Source organism: Trichomycterus rosablanca, chromosome 11 (genome assembly GCF_030014385.1).
Source record: "Trichomycterus rosablanca isolate fTriRos1 chromosome 11, fTriRos1.hap1, whole genome shotgun sequence".
In the NCBI taxonomy this organism is placed as follows: Eukaryota; Metazoa; Chordata; class Actinopteri; order Siluriformes; family Trichomycteridae; genus Trichomycterus; species Trichomycterus rosablanca.
The window spans coordinates 6,136,469-6,152,095 of NC_085998.1; the positions used below are offsets into that span (position 1 = coordinate 6,136,469).

At 42.0% G+C, this 15,627-nt stretch overlaps 1 protein-coding gene across 1 annotated transcript in view; it reads left to right on the top strand.

Annotated features, from left to right (window-relative positions):
- The first annotated feature begins 532 nt into the window (after window positions 1-532).
- The window catches only part of LOC134322991 (SH3 and multiple ankyrin repeat domains protein 2-like), a 58,525-nt gene continuing 43,430 nt past the window's right edge, over window positions 533-15,627 (top strand). The window contains exons 1-8 of the mRNA XM_063004395.1: window positions 533-736; window positions 1,873-2,076; window positions 3,268-3,339; window positions 4,742-4,850; window positions 6,533-6,684; window positions 7,180-7,347; window positions 12,643-12,759; window positions 14,576-14,653. Coding sequence (XP_062860465.1) covers window positions 533-736; window positions 1,873-2,076; window positions 3,268-3,339; window positions 4,742-4,850; window positions 6,533-6,684; window positions 7,180-7,347; window positions 12,643-12,759; window positions 14,576-14,653 — 1,104 coding nt within the window. The remainder of the gene's footprint in view (window positions 737-1,872; window positions 2,077-3,267; window positions 3,340-4,741; window positions 4,851-6,532; window positions 6,685-7,179; window positions 7,348-12,642; window positions 12,760-14,575; window positions 14,654-15,627) is intronic.

Consider the following 15,627-nt stretch of genomic DNA (forward strand, 5'->3'; position numbering starts at 1 on the left):
AAAGTGACTTACAGTACTGTGACAGTATACAATCTAAGCAATCAAGGGTTAGGGGCCTTGCTCAAGGGCCCAACAGTGGCAACCTGGCAGTGTAGGGCTTGAACCAGCGACCTTTCTATTACTATTCCAGTACCTTAACCACTAGGCTACAACTAGATAAGTTTGGTGTAAAGGATTTCCAGTGGCCTGCACAGAGCCCTGATCTCCACCCTGCCCAGAGGAGTGGACGCTCCAAAGAGTATGGTGGGAGTGTCCACATTGTTTCGGCCAGATAGTGTACCACCTGTTTGTGAGCCGTGTGATTGTCCATGGTATATTTCTGCCTTTCAGTGTGGCCCACCTGGACCCTGATCAGGATTTAATGGTTAAAAAAATGAATAAACACATGAATGTAAATTCTGTTTTGATTATTTTTTTCTCTTCTGATTATGAAGCCTGGAGCAACCCCCCCCCCCCCCCCCCCCATACATACTAAAACCCCACTGTGTTGTGTTTAACCCTCAGGTGACTCAGAGTGTGAGCGGTGTATACTATGCCCCGGAGTCCAACGTCAAGTGAGGATGAAATGGCTCAAAGTTTTTCGGAGTATTCGGACGAGTCGGTTTCCGAGAGCTCTAAGGAGGAAGCTGTGTACGAGAGTATAAAACTGATGAACGATCGACCGTTGAGCTTCATGGACGATCTTCAGGCCAACACCATCGTCATCCGGGTCGTCATTCCAGACCTGCAGCAGACGGTGCGATTGATTTTTCTTTTCATTAAATATTCACCCAATTAAACTGAGGTTTGTATGTACAAACATGCTTTTTGGTGCTAAGTTGGATTTTACATTGTGTACATTACATTACTTTGCATCACCTGACCAGCTGAAGCCTGCACCCTTGTCAACTAGGGATTTGAGGACCCCTCTGGTAGAAATGTGTTACTGCAAGTGGTTCATAGAACAACAACTGCAAAATTTTCTTGTTAGAGTGATAAATTTTTTACCAGCTACATTAGAGATTTAGATCAGAATCATGTCGTTGTAGAACATTTATCACCACCTGACCAATCAGAATTGAGAATTTGTCAGCATATAAGGTATAATGCTAGTTATTCATGATGTGTAAAGCAGAAAGCCTAGACCGGGTATGGACACACATACTAATTTTAATACTTAGCCACTTAATGGGGTAAAACAGCTAATCCACCTTTGCATGATTTTGGGTGGTAAAAGTACCTGGAAGAAACACGAATGCAGGAGTGTTAGTCATCGTAAGATAAACTGGCACCTGGTCTGTGGGTTCTTCCTTCCTTCTGAATTTCTTTCCTTCCCTTTTCCCTCCTTCCTTTTTCCTGAACGTCCTTCTGAATTTCCTTCCTTCCTTCAGAACTTCCCTCCCTTCTTCCTTCCTTACTTCTCTCCTTCCTTTTTTCCTTTTTCCTGAACTTCCTTCTGAACTTCCTTCCTTTCTTTTTTCATTCTTTCCTTCTGAACTTCCTTCCTTTCTGTTTTCATTCTTTCCTTCTGAACTTCCTTCCCACCTTCTGAACTTCCTTCCTTCTGAACTTCTGAACTTCTCTCCTTCCCTCTGAACTTCCTTCTGAACTTCCCTCCTTCTTTCTGAACTTCTCTCCTTCCCTCCTTTCTTCCTTCCTTCCTTCCTTCCTTCCTTCCTTCCTTCCTTCCTTCCTTCTGAACTTCCCTCCCTCCTTCCTTTCTTTCTTCCTTCCTTTTTTCTGAACTTCCAAAACACACTATGGTTTAATTTGTAACGTGTTCTTATTTACAAAAAATAAAAGTCTGAATTCTACTGAGAGAGAGGGAGAGAGAGAAATAGTAAATATTTATTAGTGCTAGATTATAGAAACCTTTTCTTTGTTTTTTTGTAGAAATGTATGAGTTTCGATGGAGACTTGACCATTTGGGAGGTGAAACAGATGATCCTGTGCACTCTCAATCAAAGCTTGAAGGACGTACTGAACTACGGACTCTTCCAGCCGGCCAACAACGGCAGAGACGGAAAGTTCCTGGATGAAGAACGTCAGCTCAGTGATTATCCACAACCTCTCAGTAAAGGTGTCCCATCTCTGGAGGTGAACACTCAATTTCCTGTTTCAGCAAACTAATCACTCTGAAAGAACAGTGAGAGACCAACATCATGTTTTTGTACCTGTTATAGTTTCATTCAGTTTTTAATTCATGTGTTTCAGCTACAACAGTTGCAAACAAGTGTTAAAGTAATTATATATGACAAGTGCAAATTAATTTTGACTAAATGGGCACAAATTCCCACAGACATAATTCAACATCTTGTTAGAAGCTTTCTCAGAAGAGTGCACTCAATTTGTCTTCTGCTGCTGAGGAATACCCGATTGCATCCACGGAGGGCATGTCACTGCCCACGCCTCTTCCGACACATGCATTTTGCACAGGCGTCTCTTCTGCCAATCGGGGTCCTTACACAGCGTATGAAGACCCACCCACAAATGGTCCGGTCGTCCCACCCTAGCAGATGCGGTGGCCAATTAGTATCTGCTGCAGGCACTGCCAGTTATGCCCGCCAGATGGCGCCCAGCAGACCGATGGCAACGCAGTTTCAAAACAAGGAGTTCAGAATCGTGGCGCTGGTACGCCACCTGGGTGTTCCGTGCAATTTATTTTTGAAATGGAATGTCCAACAAGCTCATGGTCAGGTGTCAATTGCCTGTGGGAATTTATGGCCATTCTGACAAAAGTGCATTTGTTTGGCTGGGCACTGATGTTGGTCAAGAGAGTCTCAGTAGATGTTCCAATTCATTCCAGAGCTGTTCAGTGAGGCTGAGTTTCTTTAAACCGAGCTTTACTTCATGTCTTCATGTTCAGATGCTGGAACAGGAAAGGGACTTCCCTAAACTGCAAAGTTGAACCATATAATTTCTTTAATATAATTGATTTATTACACCTGTTAGCAATTATTGTGGCTGAAACACATGACTTTAATAATTAGATGGTGTGTCTCAATACTTTTGTTCATTTAGTGTATAGTGCAGGGTTCTCTACAGCTGTTTTATATCATCAGTTTTATGTTAAATAAGGCTGAAGCTTTTCTTGTAGTTGGACTATAAAGAGCAAATGAGACTAAATGATGTCACTAACGCTTACATGTAAAAACATTGTAATAAAATGTTAGAGTTTATATTAATAAAGACCTCTTCATTGATCCCTTATTTAAAAGAATAGTAGAACTGTTCTGTAGATAAACTGTTTTTATTAAACCTATAAAACATTTTTCTTTTCTTTTATAGTTCCGCTATAAAAGCCGAGTGTACAAACAACCCAATACAGACGAGAAACAAATCACCAAATTACACACAAAGGTAAGAAAACTAACCTGTTTTATTCTAATGTAAGATTTAGATCTACCTTCACTGTCTGTAAACTTTGTTCTGCTGAGGTTCGGACATCACTCTGTTGATTTCCTAAAGAGAAAAAGAACTAAAATTAATTCTCTTTGGGGGTGGCACCTAACAAGCAAAAGTGGAGTTTGCATGTTCTCCCTGTGTCTGTGTGGGTTTGCTTCAAAAAGTCCAAAGACATGCAGTTAGGTCAATTAAGGTTACTTAAAATTCGCCCTAAGTGTGTGTGTGTGTGTGTGTGTGTGCGTGCGTGTGTGTGTGTGTGGAGCAGTCTGGGTCCTTTCTGTGTGGAGTCTGCACGTTCCTCCTGTGTGTGTGTGGACCGTGTCAATATGTGTGTGTGTATATGTGTGTGTCTGTGTGTGTGTGTGTGGAGCAGTCCTATCTGTGTGGAGTTTGCATGTTCTCCCTGTTTGTGTGTGGATTTCCTACCACGGTCTAAAGACGTGTCAAAATGTGTGTGTGTGTGTGTGTGTGTGTGTGTGTGTGTGTGTGTGTGCATATGCCCTGTGATTGACTGGCAACCTGTCCCAGGTGTTTCCTACCTTTTGCCCAATGAATCAGACCCACCATGACCCTGACCATGATAGAGCAGTGGCAAAACACACAGTGAATGAATGAATGAATTTACTTTGATGAATTATTGCACACATTAATGCATAATTACTCTTAATGTACCGAACTCAACATATTATTGTATATATTTTTTAAATAAATAATAAATAAAGTATCAGGATCCACTTGTCAGGGTCTCAGTGGATCCGGTTCTCCCAATCCATCGCGGGGCCTCGGCCAGTCCAGCCCTGAGACATAGCCAAGCATGTCCTTATGTAGATGCACCTGAGCACCTAATTTCACATATTTTAATTACACATAAACAATATACACTTTAATGTTTGATTTACGGGTGTCTAAACTTTTGCTGTGTTATCTATTACATTTACAACAAAAACTACATTATTTTGGGGTGATTAAAGCTCACTAGGGTGAAATGTCAAAACTTGAACTACCTACTACTACAGAGCGTTCGTTTTACTATTGAGGCTGCTAACAAGCTAGTGTAAGTGATTTTTCAGTAGAGAGGTGGTAATGTAACTATATGTTTAGCTAAATTATGTATAAAAATATGATTTAGAAAGAATACAGTGAATCATATGTGCTATAGCTGTAAATCTGTGCTGATAAATGACCTTCCTGACCTTCATCTGCTCTCCCTTTTTCAGCTTTTGCTCATTTTTATAAATGTGTACGGGGAGCTGCTCTGTTACCTATTAATAACTGACCTGAAAATGCTGGATCTCTCTCTCCTTCTCTCTCTCTCTCTCTCTCTCTCTCTCTTTCTCTCTCTCTCTCTCTCTCCCAGGCTAATCTGAGAAAGTTTATGGAGTACATCCAAAATCACCAGGTAGAGAAAATCTCCAAGATGTTAGATAAAGGACTCGACCCAAACTACCACGATCTAGACACAGGGGGTATAAACACAAAAACACGTGCACATGCCAAAAACATACAGGAACCGAACAAATGCTTCATACGTTTACTATCATGAGACATTGAGGTATTCAGCCATGTCCTTGTTCATTACGACTGTGACCTTCAATGTATTACATATCCCATCATCCTCTTTTTCCAGGGCGGTGTAGAGGGGGCAGTTTGTTTCAATTACACTGCATGCTACCCAGTATATACTGCATACTACATACTGTCATAGTATATACTACATATTGCACAATACATATTGCATACTACATACTGTCCTAGCATACACTCCATACCACATACTGCATACTACATACTACATGCTGTCCTACTACTGTATATACTACATACTACATACTGCATACTACATACTGTCCTAGCATATACTCCATACTACATACTGCCACTGTATATAAAGCACACAACATACTGCAAACTATATGCTGTTCTAGTATATACTCCATACCCCGTACTACATACTGCACAATACAAACTGCCACTGTATATAATGCACACTACATACTGCCTTAGTATATACTCAATACTTCATACTAAACAGTGTACTAGTATATAATCCATACTCCATATGGCATACTATATACTGTCCTAGTATATACTCCATGCTACATACTGGACAATACATACTGCCACTGTATGTAATCACACTACATACTGCATAATGTCCTGGTATATACCCCATACTGCATACTACATACTGCACAATACACACTGCCACTGTATATAATGCACACTACATACTGCATACTCTATAATGTCCTAGTATATACTCCATACTACATATCGCACAATACATACTGCCACTGTATATAATGCACACTACATACTCTATACTGTCCTGGTATATACTGCATACTACATACTGCACAATACATACTGCCACTGTATATAATGCACAATACATACTGCATACTATTTAGTGTCCTAGTATATACTCCATACTGCATACTACATACTGCACAATACATACTGCCACTGTATGTAATCACACTACATACTGTCCTAGCGTATACTACCTACTACATACTGCACAATACAAACTGCCACTTTATATCATTCACACTACATACTGCATACTACATACTGTCCTAGCATATACTCCATATTACATATTGCACAATGCACACTGCCACTGTATATAATGCACAATACATGCTGCATACTATAGTGTCCTAGTATATACTACATACTGCACAATACATACTGCATACTACATTCTGTGTACTAAATACTGCATACGACATACTCTCCTAGTATATAAAGTATGACATAACTCATACTACATACAGTCCCAGTATATACTGCATATTACATACTGCATACTACCTACTGTCCCTGTATACACAGCATATTACATACTGCATTCGACCTACTGTCCCAGTATATACTGCACATTACATGCTGCATACTACATGCTGTAGCAGTATATGAAGCACAACATAACTCATACTACATACTGTCCAAGTACATACTACATGCTGTCGCAGTATATACTGCATTCTACATACTTCATATACTACACACTGTCCCAGTTTATACTACAGTTTTACATACAGTATAAACATTTAATGTGGACGCGTCTGAGTGCCTCTGATTGTTTCATGCAGCGTTAGTCAGAATTTAGCTTAATTAAAGTGCATTTCTGTTTTTCCTCCAGAGACACCACTAACGTCCGCTGCTAAACTGGAGAACGTAGCTGAGATCATTAAGGTGTTGAAGAACGGAGGAGCTCATCTGGACTTCAGGGCTAAAGACGGAATGACAGCCTTACACAGAGCAGCCTGCGCTAACAACAAACACTCACTGAAGGTAAGAGGAGCGGGCGGGGACCAGGAGGAGCTGAGAATGTACTGAATACAAAAGGAAGGAGAATTTTTGTTAAATATTGTTAAATACACTACATGGCCAAAAGTATTGGGACAACTGACCATGAGTTTCAAAAACAAATAGAATTATAAATAGAGCCACTCTTCTGAGAAAGCTTCTCACACGATATTGACGTTTGTCTGTGGGGATTCGTGCCCATTCAGTCAAAAGAGCATTTGTATGGCTGGGCATTGATATTGGTTAGGAAAGCCTCAATTGCTTTGTGCACAGGGGCACAGTCATGCTGGAACAAGAGAAGGGACTTCCCTAAAGTGTTCCTGAAAAGTTGGAAGTGGCAATTGTTGTGGCTGAATTAAAAAAATAAACTAAAGACTAAAAATAAAGGAGTGTCCCAATACTTTTGTCCCTATAGTGTATAAATCATGGCATACATTTTTTTTTTATGAACCACCTGGCATTGTGATATTTTCCCATCAGACTTTGCTTGACTTGGGGGCGTCGCCAGACTATAAGGACAGTCGTGGTTTGACGTCGCTGTATCACACAACCATGGTGGGCGGAGACTCTGGCTGCTGTGAGCTTCTCCTCCACGAACACGCCAGTATCAGCTGCCAGGATGAAAACGGCTGGCACGAAATTCATCAGGTGACCTTTTAACCTCTGGTACAGTCCAACCCCAAATCAGAAAATGTTGGGACAGTATAAAAAAAATGTTTCTTACATTTATTTTGACTTTTATTTTACTACAGACAGGATGAACCTGAGATATTTCATGTTTTGTCTGGTCAACTTTATTTCATTTTTTAATATGCATCCATACCTACATTTTAGCCTGAAACACATTTCAAAAAGTTGGAACTGGGGCAATTTAGGGCTAGTAATAAAAAAACTAAATAATGATGTGATTTCAAACAGGTGTTTCCTCCTGCAGACACACAAGTCTCAGCTCGCATCTCAGCATGTCTGCGAGATATCTCACTATGGATGTTAGTGCATCATCTAAAACTCAAACCTAGTAAGACAGAGCTGTTACTCTTCCAAAATGCAATCTTTACTAAACACTTAAGCTGACATGTACTTACTAACGCTCTTATTTATTTCTTGAAAAAAAAACCCACCTTTGGTTTTAACAGGTTTTCAGCAGATTTGTGTTGTCTTCTTAAATTAGAGTAAGGTAATGTTTACTATGGAAGCTCTTCTGTAGGTCGCTCTGGATAAGAGCATCTGCTAAATGCCGAATATGTAAATGTAAACAGGTGATTGTAAGCACAACAAATAAAAATTTGACCAGACAAAACATGAAATATCTTGGGTTTATACAGTCAGCGATGAAACAAAAGTCAGTGTCCCAACTGTTTTTGATTTGAGTTTGTAGTACCAAGCTCTGTTTTTATGAAGTTACCAATAATGAATGTCAAATAACCAGTTCTAATATATATTTTTACTAAACATCTTGCTAAAGCACCTAATTAGGTCCAAGATTGAAGAATTCAGATAGCAAGACATGCAAATAATCTACAACAAGGAGGTTGGGATCGACCCACATGCAGTATCAACCCAAACACCAACCTAATCCCATCTGGGTTTGAGAGATTTTCATGACCTTACTTTTCACCCTAATTCTGAATATATCCAAATATGTACCGGTCAACGAGGAACTCTGTTTCAGCCACTGTCCCTCCCCTACAAAAGCTATTTTTACCCTTGTGTTCTGTTGACATTTACTTTACTGCCTCATTCTTTCGGGTCCCAGAGACCCCAGTGTTGTGTGGGTCAAATACAATTACATTGAGTTCAAAGTTAAACCAATTAATAAAGCAAATCAACTGGGGAAGAGGGAGAGGCAGCTCCCGCTTCACCTTTGTAAAGGTTTGTGTATATAGGTGTGTGTGTCTAGTTGTGTGTAAGAGAGTCAGCTGTGCCCCTAACAGACCTTCATAAAGAAACTACACACACATAGAAATCAGTTTTCTTTAATCTTGTATTCTAGTGGTGGGTCTCTGAGACCCCAAACAGAAGTGGAACACAATGCCAGTATTAAAATGTTGTTTATTTGCATTTTCTTTTTATATATACAGTGTATCACAAAAGTGAGTACACCCCTCACATTTCTGCAGATATTTAAGTATATCTTTTCATGGGACAACACTGACAAAATGACACTTTGACACAATGAAAAGTAGTCTGTGTGCAGCTTATATAACAGTGTAAATTTATTCTTCCCTCAAAATAACTCAATATACAGCCATTAATGTCTAAACAACCGGCAACAAAAGTGAGTACACCCCTTAGTGAAAGTTCCTGAAGTGTCAATATTTTGTGTGGCCACCATGATTTCCCAGAACTGCCTTAACTCTCCTGGGCATGGAGTTTACCAGAGCTTCACAGGTTGCCACTGGAATGCTTTTCCACTCCTCCATGACGACATCACAGAGCTGGCGGATATTCGAGACTTTGCGCTCCTCCACCTTCCGCTTGAGGATGCCCCAAAGATGTTCTATTGGGTTTAGGTCTGGAGACATGCTTGGCCAGTCCATCACCTTTACCCTCAGCCTCTTCAATAAAGCAGTGGTCGTCTTAGAGGTGTGTTTGGGGTCATTATCATGCTGGAACACTGCCCTGCGACCCAGTTTCCGGAGGGAGGGGATCATGCTCTGCTTCAGTATTTCACAGTACATATTGGAGTTCATGTGTCCCTCAATGAAATGTAACTCCCCAACACCTGCTGCACTCATGCAGCCCCAGACCATGGCATTCCCACCACCATGCTTGACTGTAGGCATGACACACTTATCTTTGTACTCCTCACCTGATTGCCGCCACACATGCTTGAGACCATCTGAACCAAACAAATTAATCTTGGTCTCATCAGACTATAGGACATGGTTCCAGTAATCCATGTCCTTTGTTGACATGTCTTCAGCAAACTGCTTGCAGGCTTTCTTGTGTAGAGACTTCAGAAGAGGCTTCCTTCTGGGGTGACAGCCATGCAGACCAATTTGATGTAGTGTGCGGCGTATGGTCTGAGCACTGACAGACTGACCCCCCACCTTTTCAATCTCTGCAGCAATGCTGACAGCACTCCTGCGCCTATCTTTCAAAGACAGCAGTTGGATGTGACGCTGAGCACGTGCACTCAGCTTCTTTGGACGACCAACGCGAGGTCTGTTCTGAGTGGACCCTGCTCTTTTAAAACGCTGGATGATCTTGGCCACTGTGCTGAAGCTCAGTTTCAGGGTGTTGGCAATCTTCTTGTAGCCTTGGCCATCTTCATGTAGCGCAACAATTCGTCTTTTAAGATCCTCAGAGAGTTCTTTGCCATGAGGTGCCATGTTGGAACTTTCAGTGACCAGTATGAGAGAGTGTGAGAGCTGTACTACTAAATTGAACACACCTGCTCCCTATGCACACCTGAGACCTAGTAACACTAACGAGTCACATGACATTTTGGAGGGAAAATGACAAGCAGTGCTCAATTTGGACATTTAGGGGTGTAGTCTCTTAGGGGTGTACTCACTTTTGTTGCCGGTGGTTTAGACATTAATGGCTGTATATTGAGTTATTTTGAGGGAAGAATAAATTTACACTGTTATATAAGCTGCACACAGACTACTTTTCATTGTGTCAAAGTGTCATTTTGTCAGTGTTGTCCCATGAAAAGATATACTTAAATATCTGCAGAAATGTGAGGGGTGTACTCACTTTTGTGATACACTGTATATATATTTTTTGTTTATGCATTTTCTCCCCTTTTCCAATTGCCCAATTGCGTCATGCTTCCTCTCCACCAATGCCGATCATACACTTATACACTTTGACGAGTGCATATGTGGATCAGCGTTGTGTACGGAGAGACTCACCCTGACAGCACTCTTTTCCCGTCTCTGTGCAGGCGCCATCAATCAACCAGCAGAGGTCGTAATTGGATTAGTTATGAGAGAGTCCCTATCCAGCTTAATATCCCACCCCTAACTGAACAACAGGCCGATCGTTGTTCATGCGGCTGCTCAGCCCAGCCAGCAGGCAGAGCTGAGACTCGATACGATGTATTCGAGATTCCAGCTCTGGTTCCAGTGTGTGTTTTTACCGCTGCGCCACCTGAGCGGCCTTTCTTTGCATTTTCCATAAAATTAGGAAATGTCATGAAGTATCGAGCTGATTTAAAAGGGTCAGCATATTTTGTGATCTGTTGAGGAGGCGCTGGGGTCTGAGGTATGCCAAACAGAACACAAGGGTGAACCTCCCTGGTTCCTTCTCCCCTGGTGTTGATAACCTTTTGCTGTGAGATACCAGCTGTCTTCCATGTCTACTGTCTGACTTCAATTAAGTGTGTGTGTGTGTGTGTGTGTGTGTGTGTGTGTAAGAGAGCTCCATAAACATTCATACCCAGACTGACATTTATAGATGCTCCTTTGTGATTACCGACACTTTGCAGCTCATTGTCCAAATACAAAAGATGTACATTAATGACTACACTCCATTAACATCAACAGCACCAACACACCTACCAGAATTAGGGATACACTGCTCCTTTGTTAAAAAAATTACTTTATTTAATTAGATTTTCTCTCCACTTTCCATTATCTCAAAGTCTGTACCTACTCTTATTACCCTGTGCACTTTGTCGACCTCTGCTGGTTCTGAGACGCTATTGCTGGCCAAACAGGGCTGCAAACTACTACCCACCTCCTTTTTTCTTGAGCTTTAATACCTGTGGACGGGTGGCACGGTGGCTTGGTGGGTAGCACTGTCACCTCACAGCAAGAAGGTTCTGTGTTTTTGAATCCCAGGTGGGGTGGTCCAGGTCCTTTCTGTGTGGAGTTTGCATGTTCTCCCCGTGTCTGTGTGTGTTTCCTCCGGGAGCACCGTTTTCCCCCACAGTCCAAAGACACACAAGTGAGGTGAATTAGAGATACAAAACTGTCCATGACTGTGTTTATCATTAAACTTGTGAACTGATGAATCTTGTACTGAGTAACTACCGTTTCTGTCATGAATGTAACCAAAGTGTGTAAAACATGAGGTTACAATCCTAATAAATAAATAATACCTGTGGTGGACCACACTCCTGTTTTAATATTCCTCACTATAACTTAAAGTGGAGACTCGGGTCTTAGAGCGATGCACTGGTTTTCCACTAAGGAAGATCAGGGTCCATACTGGCCTAAAAAACTGGAGTAGTGTCTAATTTAATTTCACACATGGCAGTGGAAGCTCAGTGGTTCGAGTACTAGACTAGTAATTGAATGGTCGCTGGTTTGAGCGCCAGGTTGCCACTGCTGGGCCCTTAACCCTCAATTACTCGGATTATATTTGATTATTGGTGTAAATGTAAACATCCGTTTATCACCAGTAGTTTGATATTCGTGTGTAGCCAACATTCATTCAATCATTCACTGTCTGTTTAATCACTGCTTTATCCTGGTCAGGGTCACAGTGGGTCCGGAAAGTTAGGGGGAGAGATCTTTGTGTTTGAATTTGGTTTGACAAGTTTGGTGTGGAGGAACTTCAGTGACCTGCACAGAGCCCTGACCTCGTCTGCACTGAACAGATTTGGGATGAATTGGAACACTGACTGTGTACCAGGCCTTCTTGACTATCATTAGAATCTGACCTCACAAATGCTCCTTAGATGGAATGTGCACAAATTCCTTCAGACATGCTCCCAAATCTAGAATATTTTATATTGTAAATTTTTGTGTTTTGCTTTTGAAATGGGAGGTCCAATTGTAGCCTAGTGGTTAAGGTACTGGACTAGTAATCAAAACGCTGGTTCAAGCCTAACCACTGCCAAGTTACCACCTTGAGCGAGGCCCTTAACCCTTAATTGCTTAGACAATATACTGTCACAGTACTGTAAGTCGCTTTGGATAAATGTCCGACACGCTCATGTTCAGGTGTTCAGGTGTTCTAATCGTGTGTGTGTGTGTGTGTGTGTAGGCATGTCGACATGGTCACGTCCAGCATCTTGAGCACCTGCTGTTTTATGGAGCTGATATGAGCGCCCAAAACGCATCAGGGAACACGGCGCTGCACATCTGCGCTCTCTACAACCAGGTGAGTGGATGTGAAGCTACAGTCCAGGTAAACGTTTACACACACACACGTGTGGGACCTGTGTGTGCTCTATGAGAGGAATCGGGATTATTTCTGCATCTGTTCTTTTTCTGTGACTGAATGATAAAAGTGTAACCTAATTAAAAGTTTTCTTATAGATGTATTGTTTATTTACCACCGCTTTATCCTGATCAGGGTCACAGTGGGTCTGATTCACTGGGTGAAAGAAATGTAGGAAACACCCCGGACAGGTCACCAGTCTATATTGACACACACAGGGCATCTTTGGTATCTCCAGTTCACTTCACTTAAATGTCTTTGGACTGCCACACACAAGGGGAGAACATGCAAACTCCACACTGGACCACCTGGGAATCGAACCCAGAACCTTCTTGGTGTGAGATGTACAGTGCTACCCACTGTGCTGCTCTGTTTTCAAATAAATTGCTGCCTCAGAATATACAGACAGCAACTTGCATTAACAATTTGGTTTAATAGAAATTCCTAGAATTTTCTTAAACTTTACAGGACTAGTTTTACTGCACCTGTTATAAAGCATGTGGAACAGTGGTCTGTTGCCAAGGTTGCAAAGAAAACCCATACACTCACCTTATGCAGGGACGGTCATGTGTAATTCTAAAACTTCCAAAGAACACCGGGTCTTTCATGACTACTATGCAGCTGTACCATGGCCCAGACTTTCCACAGTCAAGCAAGCTTTACATTTCCATGGGACTAGATGTTGCCTAGCAAGAAACCAAAACCTGCTTTAGAATCAGCACATGAAAGCTTGACTGTGGTTAGTTTTTGAAGCTTGCTTGACTGTGACAGTGTCATCTGTGCATTAGCAGCTTGTAATTTGTAGCAGACCTTTTTAATAGTGCTTAGATTACACCCAACCATACAAATATAGATTGCATACAACCTTGCCCAAGGACTACTGTTCCACGTGAAAGTGTGAGGAGTGTGTGTTCAGTCACAGAAAAAGAACAGTTGCAGAAATCATTGCAATTTCACTCACTCGCTTTCTTAACCGCTTATCCAATCAGGAGCCTATCCCAGCTTTTTAATGGGTGCAAGGCACACAGTAACACCCTGGACGGGGCGCCAGTCCATCGCAGGGCAGACACACTTACACACACACACACTCACACACACCTATAGGGCAATTCAGTGTCTCCAATTAGCCTGGCTGCATGTTTTAGGATTGTGGGAGGAAACCGGAGCTCCCGGAGGAAACCCACACAGACACAGGGAGAACATGCAAACTCCACACAGAAAGGAGCCGGACCACCCCACTTTTAGACTGAACCCAGGACCTTTTTGTTGTGAGGCGACAGTGCTACCTACCGAGCCTCCTTGCCACCCTCATTGCAATCTCAAGACATGAAATGAAGCCATTAAATACACGCCTTCTACAAGTGTAAGGTTTTAACTCTGACAATACTCATCTTTTCCACAAGGTGGCACTGTGGTACAGCTGGTAGAGCAGGTGCATTATGAATTCAACATCGGTCCTCGATCTTCGTTAGTGTCTGTAAAGAGTTTTGCATGTTCTCTTCATATCCATTTGGGCTTCCTTTGGGTACTCTGGATTCCTGCAGAAGACTGATTGGCTGCTTTAAGATGCCCCCTAGTTGTGATGAGGGAGTAAAATGTGTGTGTGTGATAGATAACTTGTTGCACCCATTGTTATTGGGTGGTACTGGACCCACCCCGAGTCTGACCAGGACAAAATGTGCCATGCAATTGCATAAGTGGATGTCCTTCCCTCTTTTATCAGCGGCTCTTTGAACTTTGATGTGTGTTTTTGCAGGATAAATGTGCTCATGTGCTGCTGGTTCGTGGAGCTGATAAAGAAGTGAAGAACTACAACAGCCAGAGTTCATATCAGGTAAATCTACTTCCTGTTCCTCTAGCATGAGCTCTGCAGAAGAAAGGGGGTGCTCAAAGTAAATTAGGGGTCACACACCATCAGGATGCATCCATATTTACATTTTCGGCCAGAAGCGACTTACAGTACTGTGACAGTGTACAGTCTAAGCAATTAAGGGTTAAGGGCCTTGCTCATGGGCCCAACAGGGGCAGCCTGGGAGTTGTGGTGGGGCTTGAACCAGTGATGTTTTGATTACTAGTCCAGCATTTTAACAGCTGGGCTACAACTGTCTATATCATAAACAACCTTGCAAGTTTTAAACCAAATCACGTTTATGAATTAAATCCAAAGCTTCAAATGGTCGACTTTTCTTTTTCTTTCCCTTTTGCTTCCAATTTAGACAAAACCAATTCCCCACTGTACTCTCCACCTCTGCAGCGTACACAATCCCAGTGCTGGTCTAGGAGGGCTGCAAGCTAGCAGCCGCTGGTCTTTAGTTTCACTAGTCTTGCACTTTTTCTAAGTACGAGGGATCTTCAAACGGTTTCTGCACTGTTATATTTTGGTTGGGAGTGGTGAGGGTGGGAGGAGGAGGAATCGGTCGTGTCTTATAGTCCGGATGTAGCGCCATCTGATTTCCACCTTTGTGGACGCTCAAAGAAGCTTTAAGGGGAAGAAGATTTTCATGTGATGATGATGTGAAAGCAGCAGTGCATCAGTGACTACACGCTCAACCAAAAACGTTTTTTTGCTGATGGCATTAAAACTTTGGTACGATGCTGGAAAAATGCATCGGAAGGCGACTGTATGTAAGTGATGTTGATGAATAAATGAATAAATAGAGTTTTAAAAGTGTGGAAACTTTTTGAAGAACGCTCGTAGAATAGACGTAGAGTAGCACACAATGCTCTCTATATGCCTGTTCCTGTACACCAAAAGGTACGCCAGTTACGCCTGCAGAGCACCTGACCTGACCAGTGGTGCCACATGAG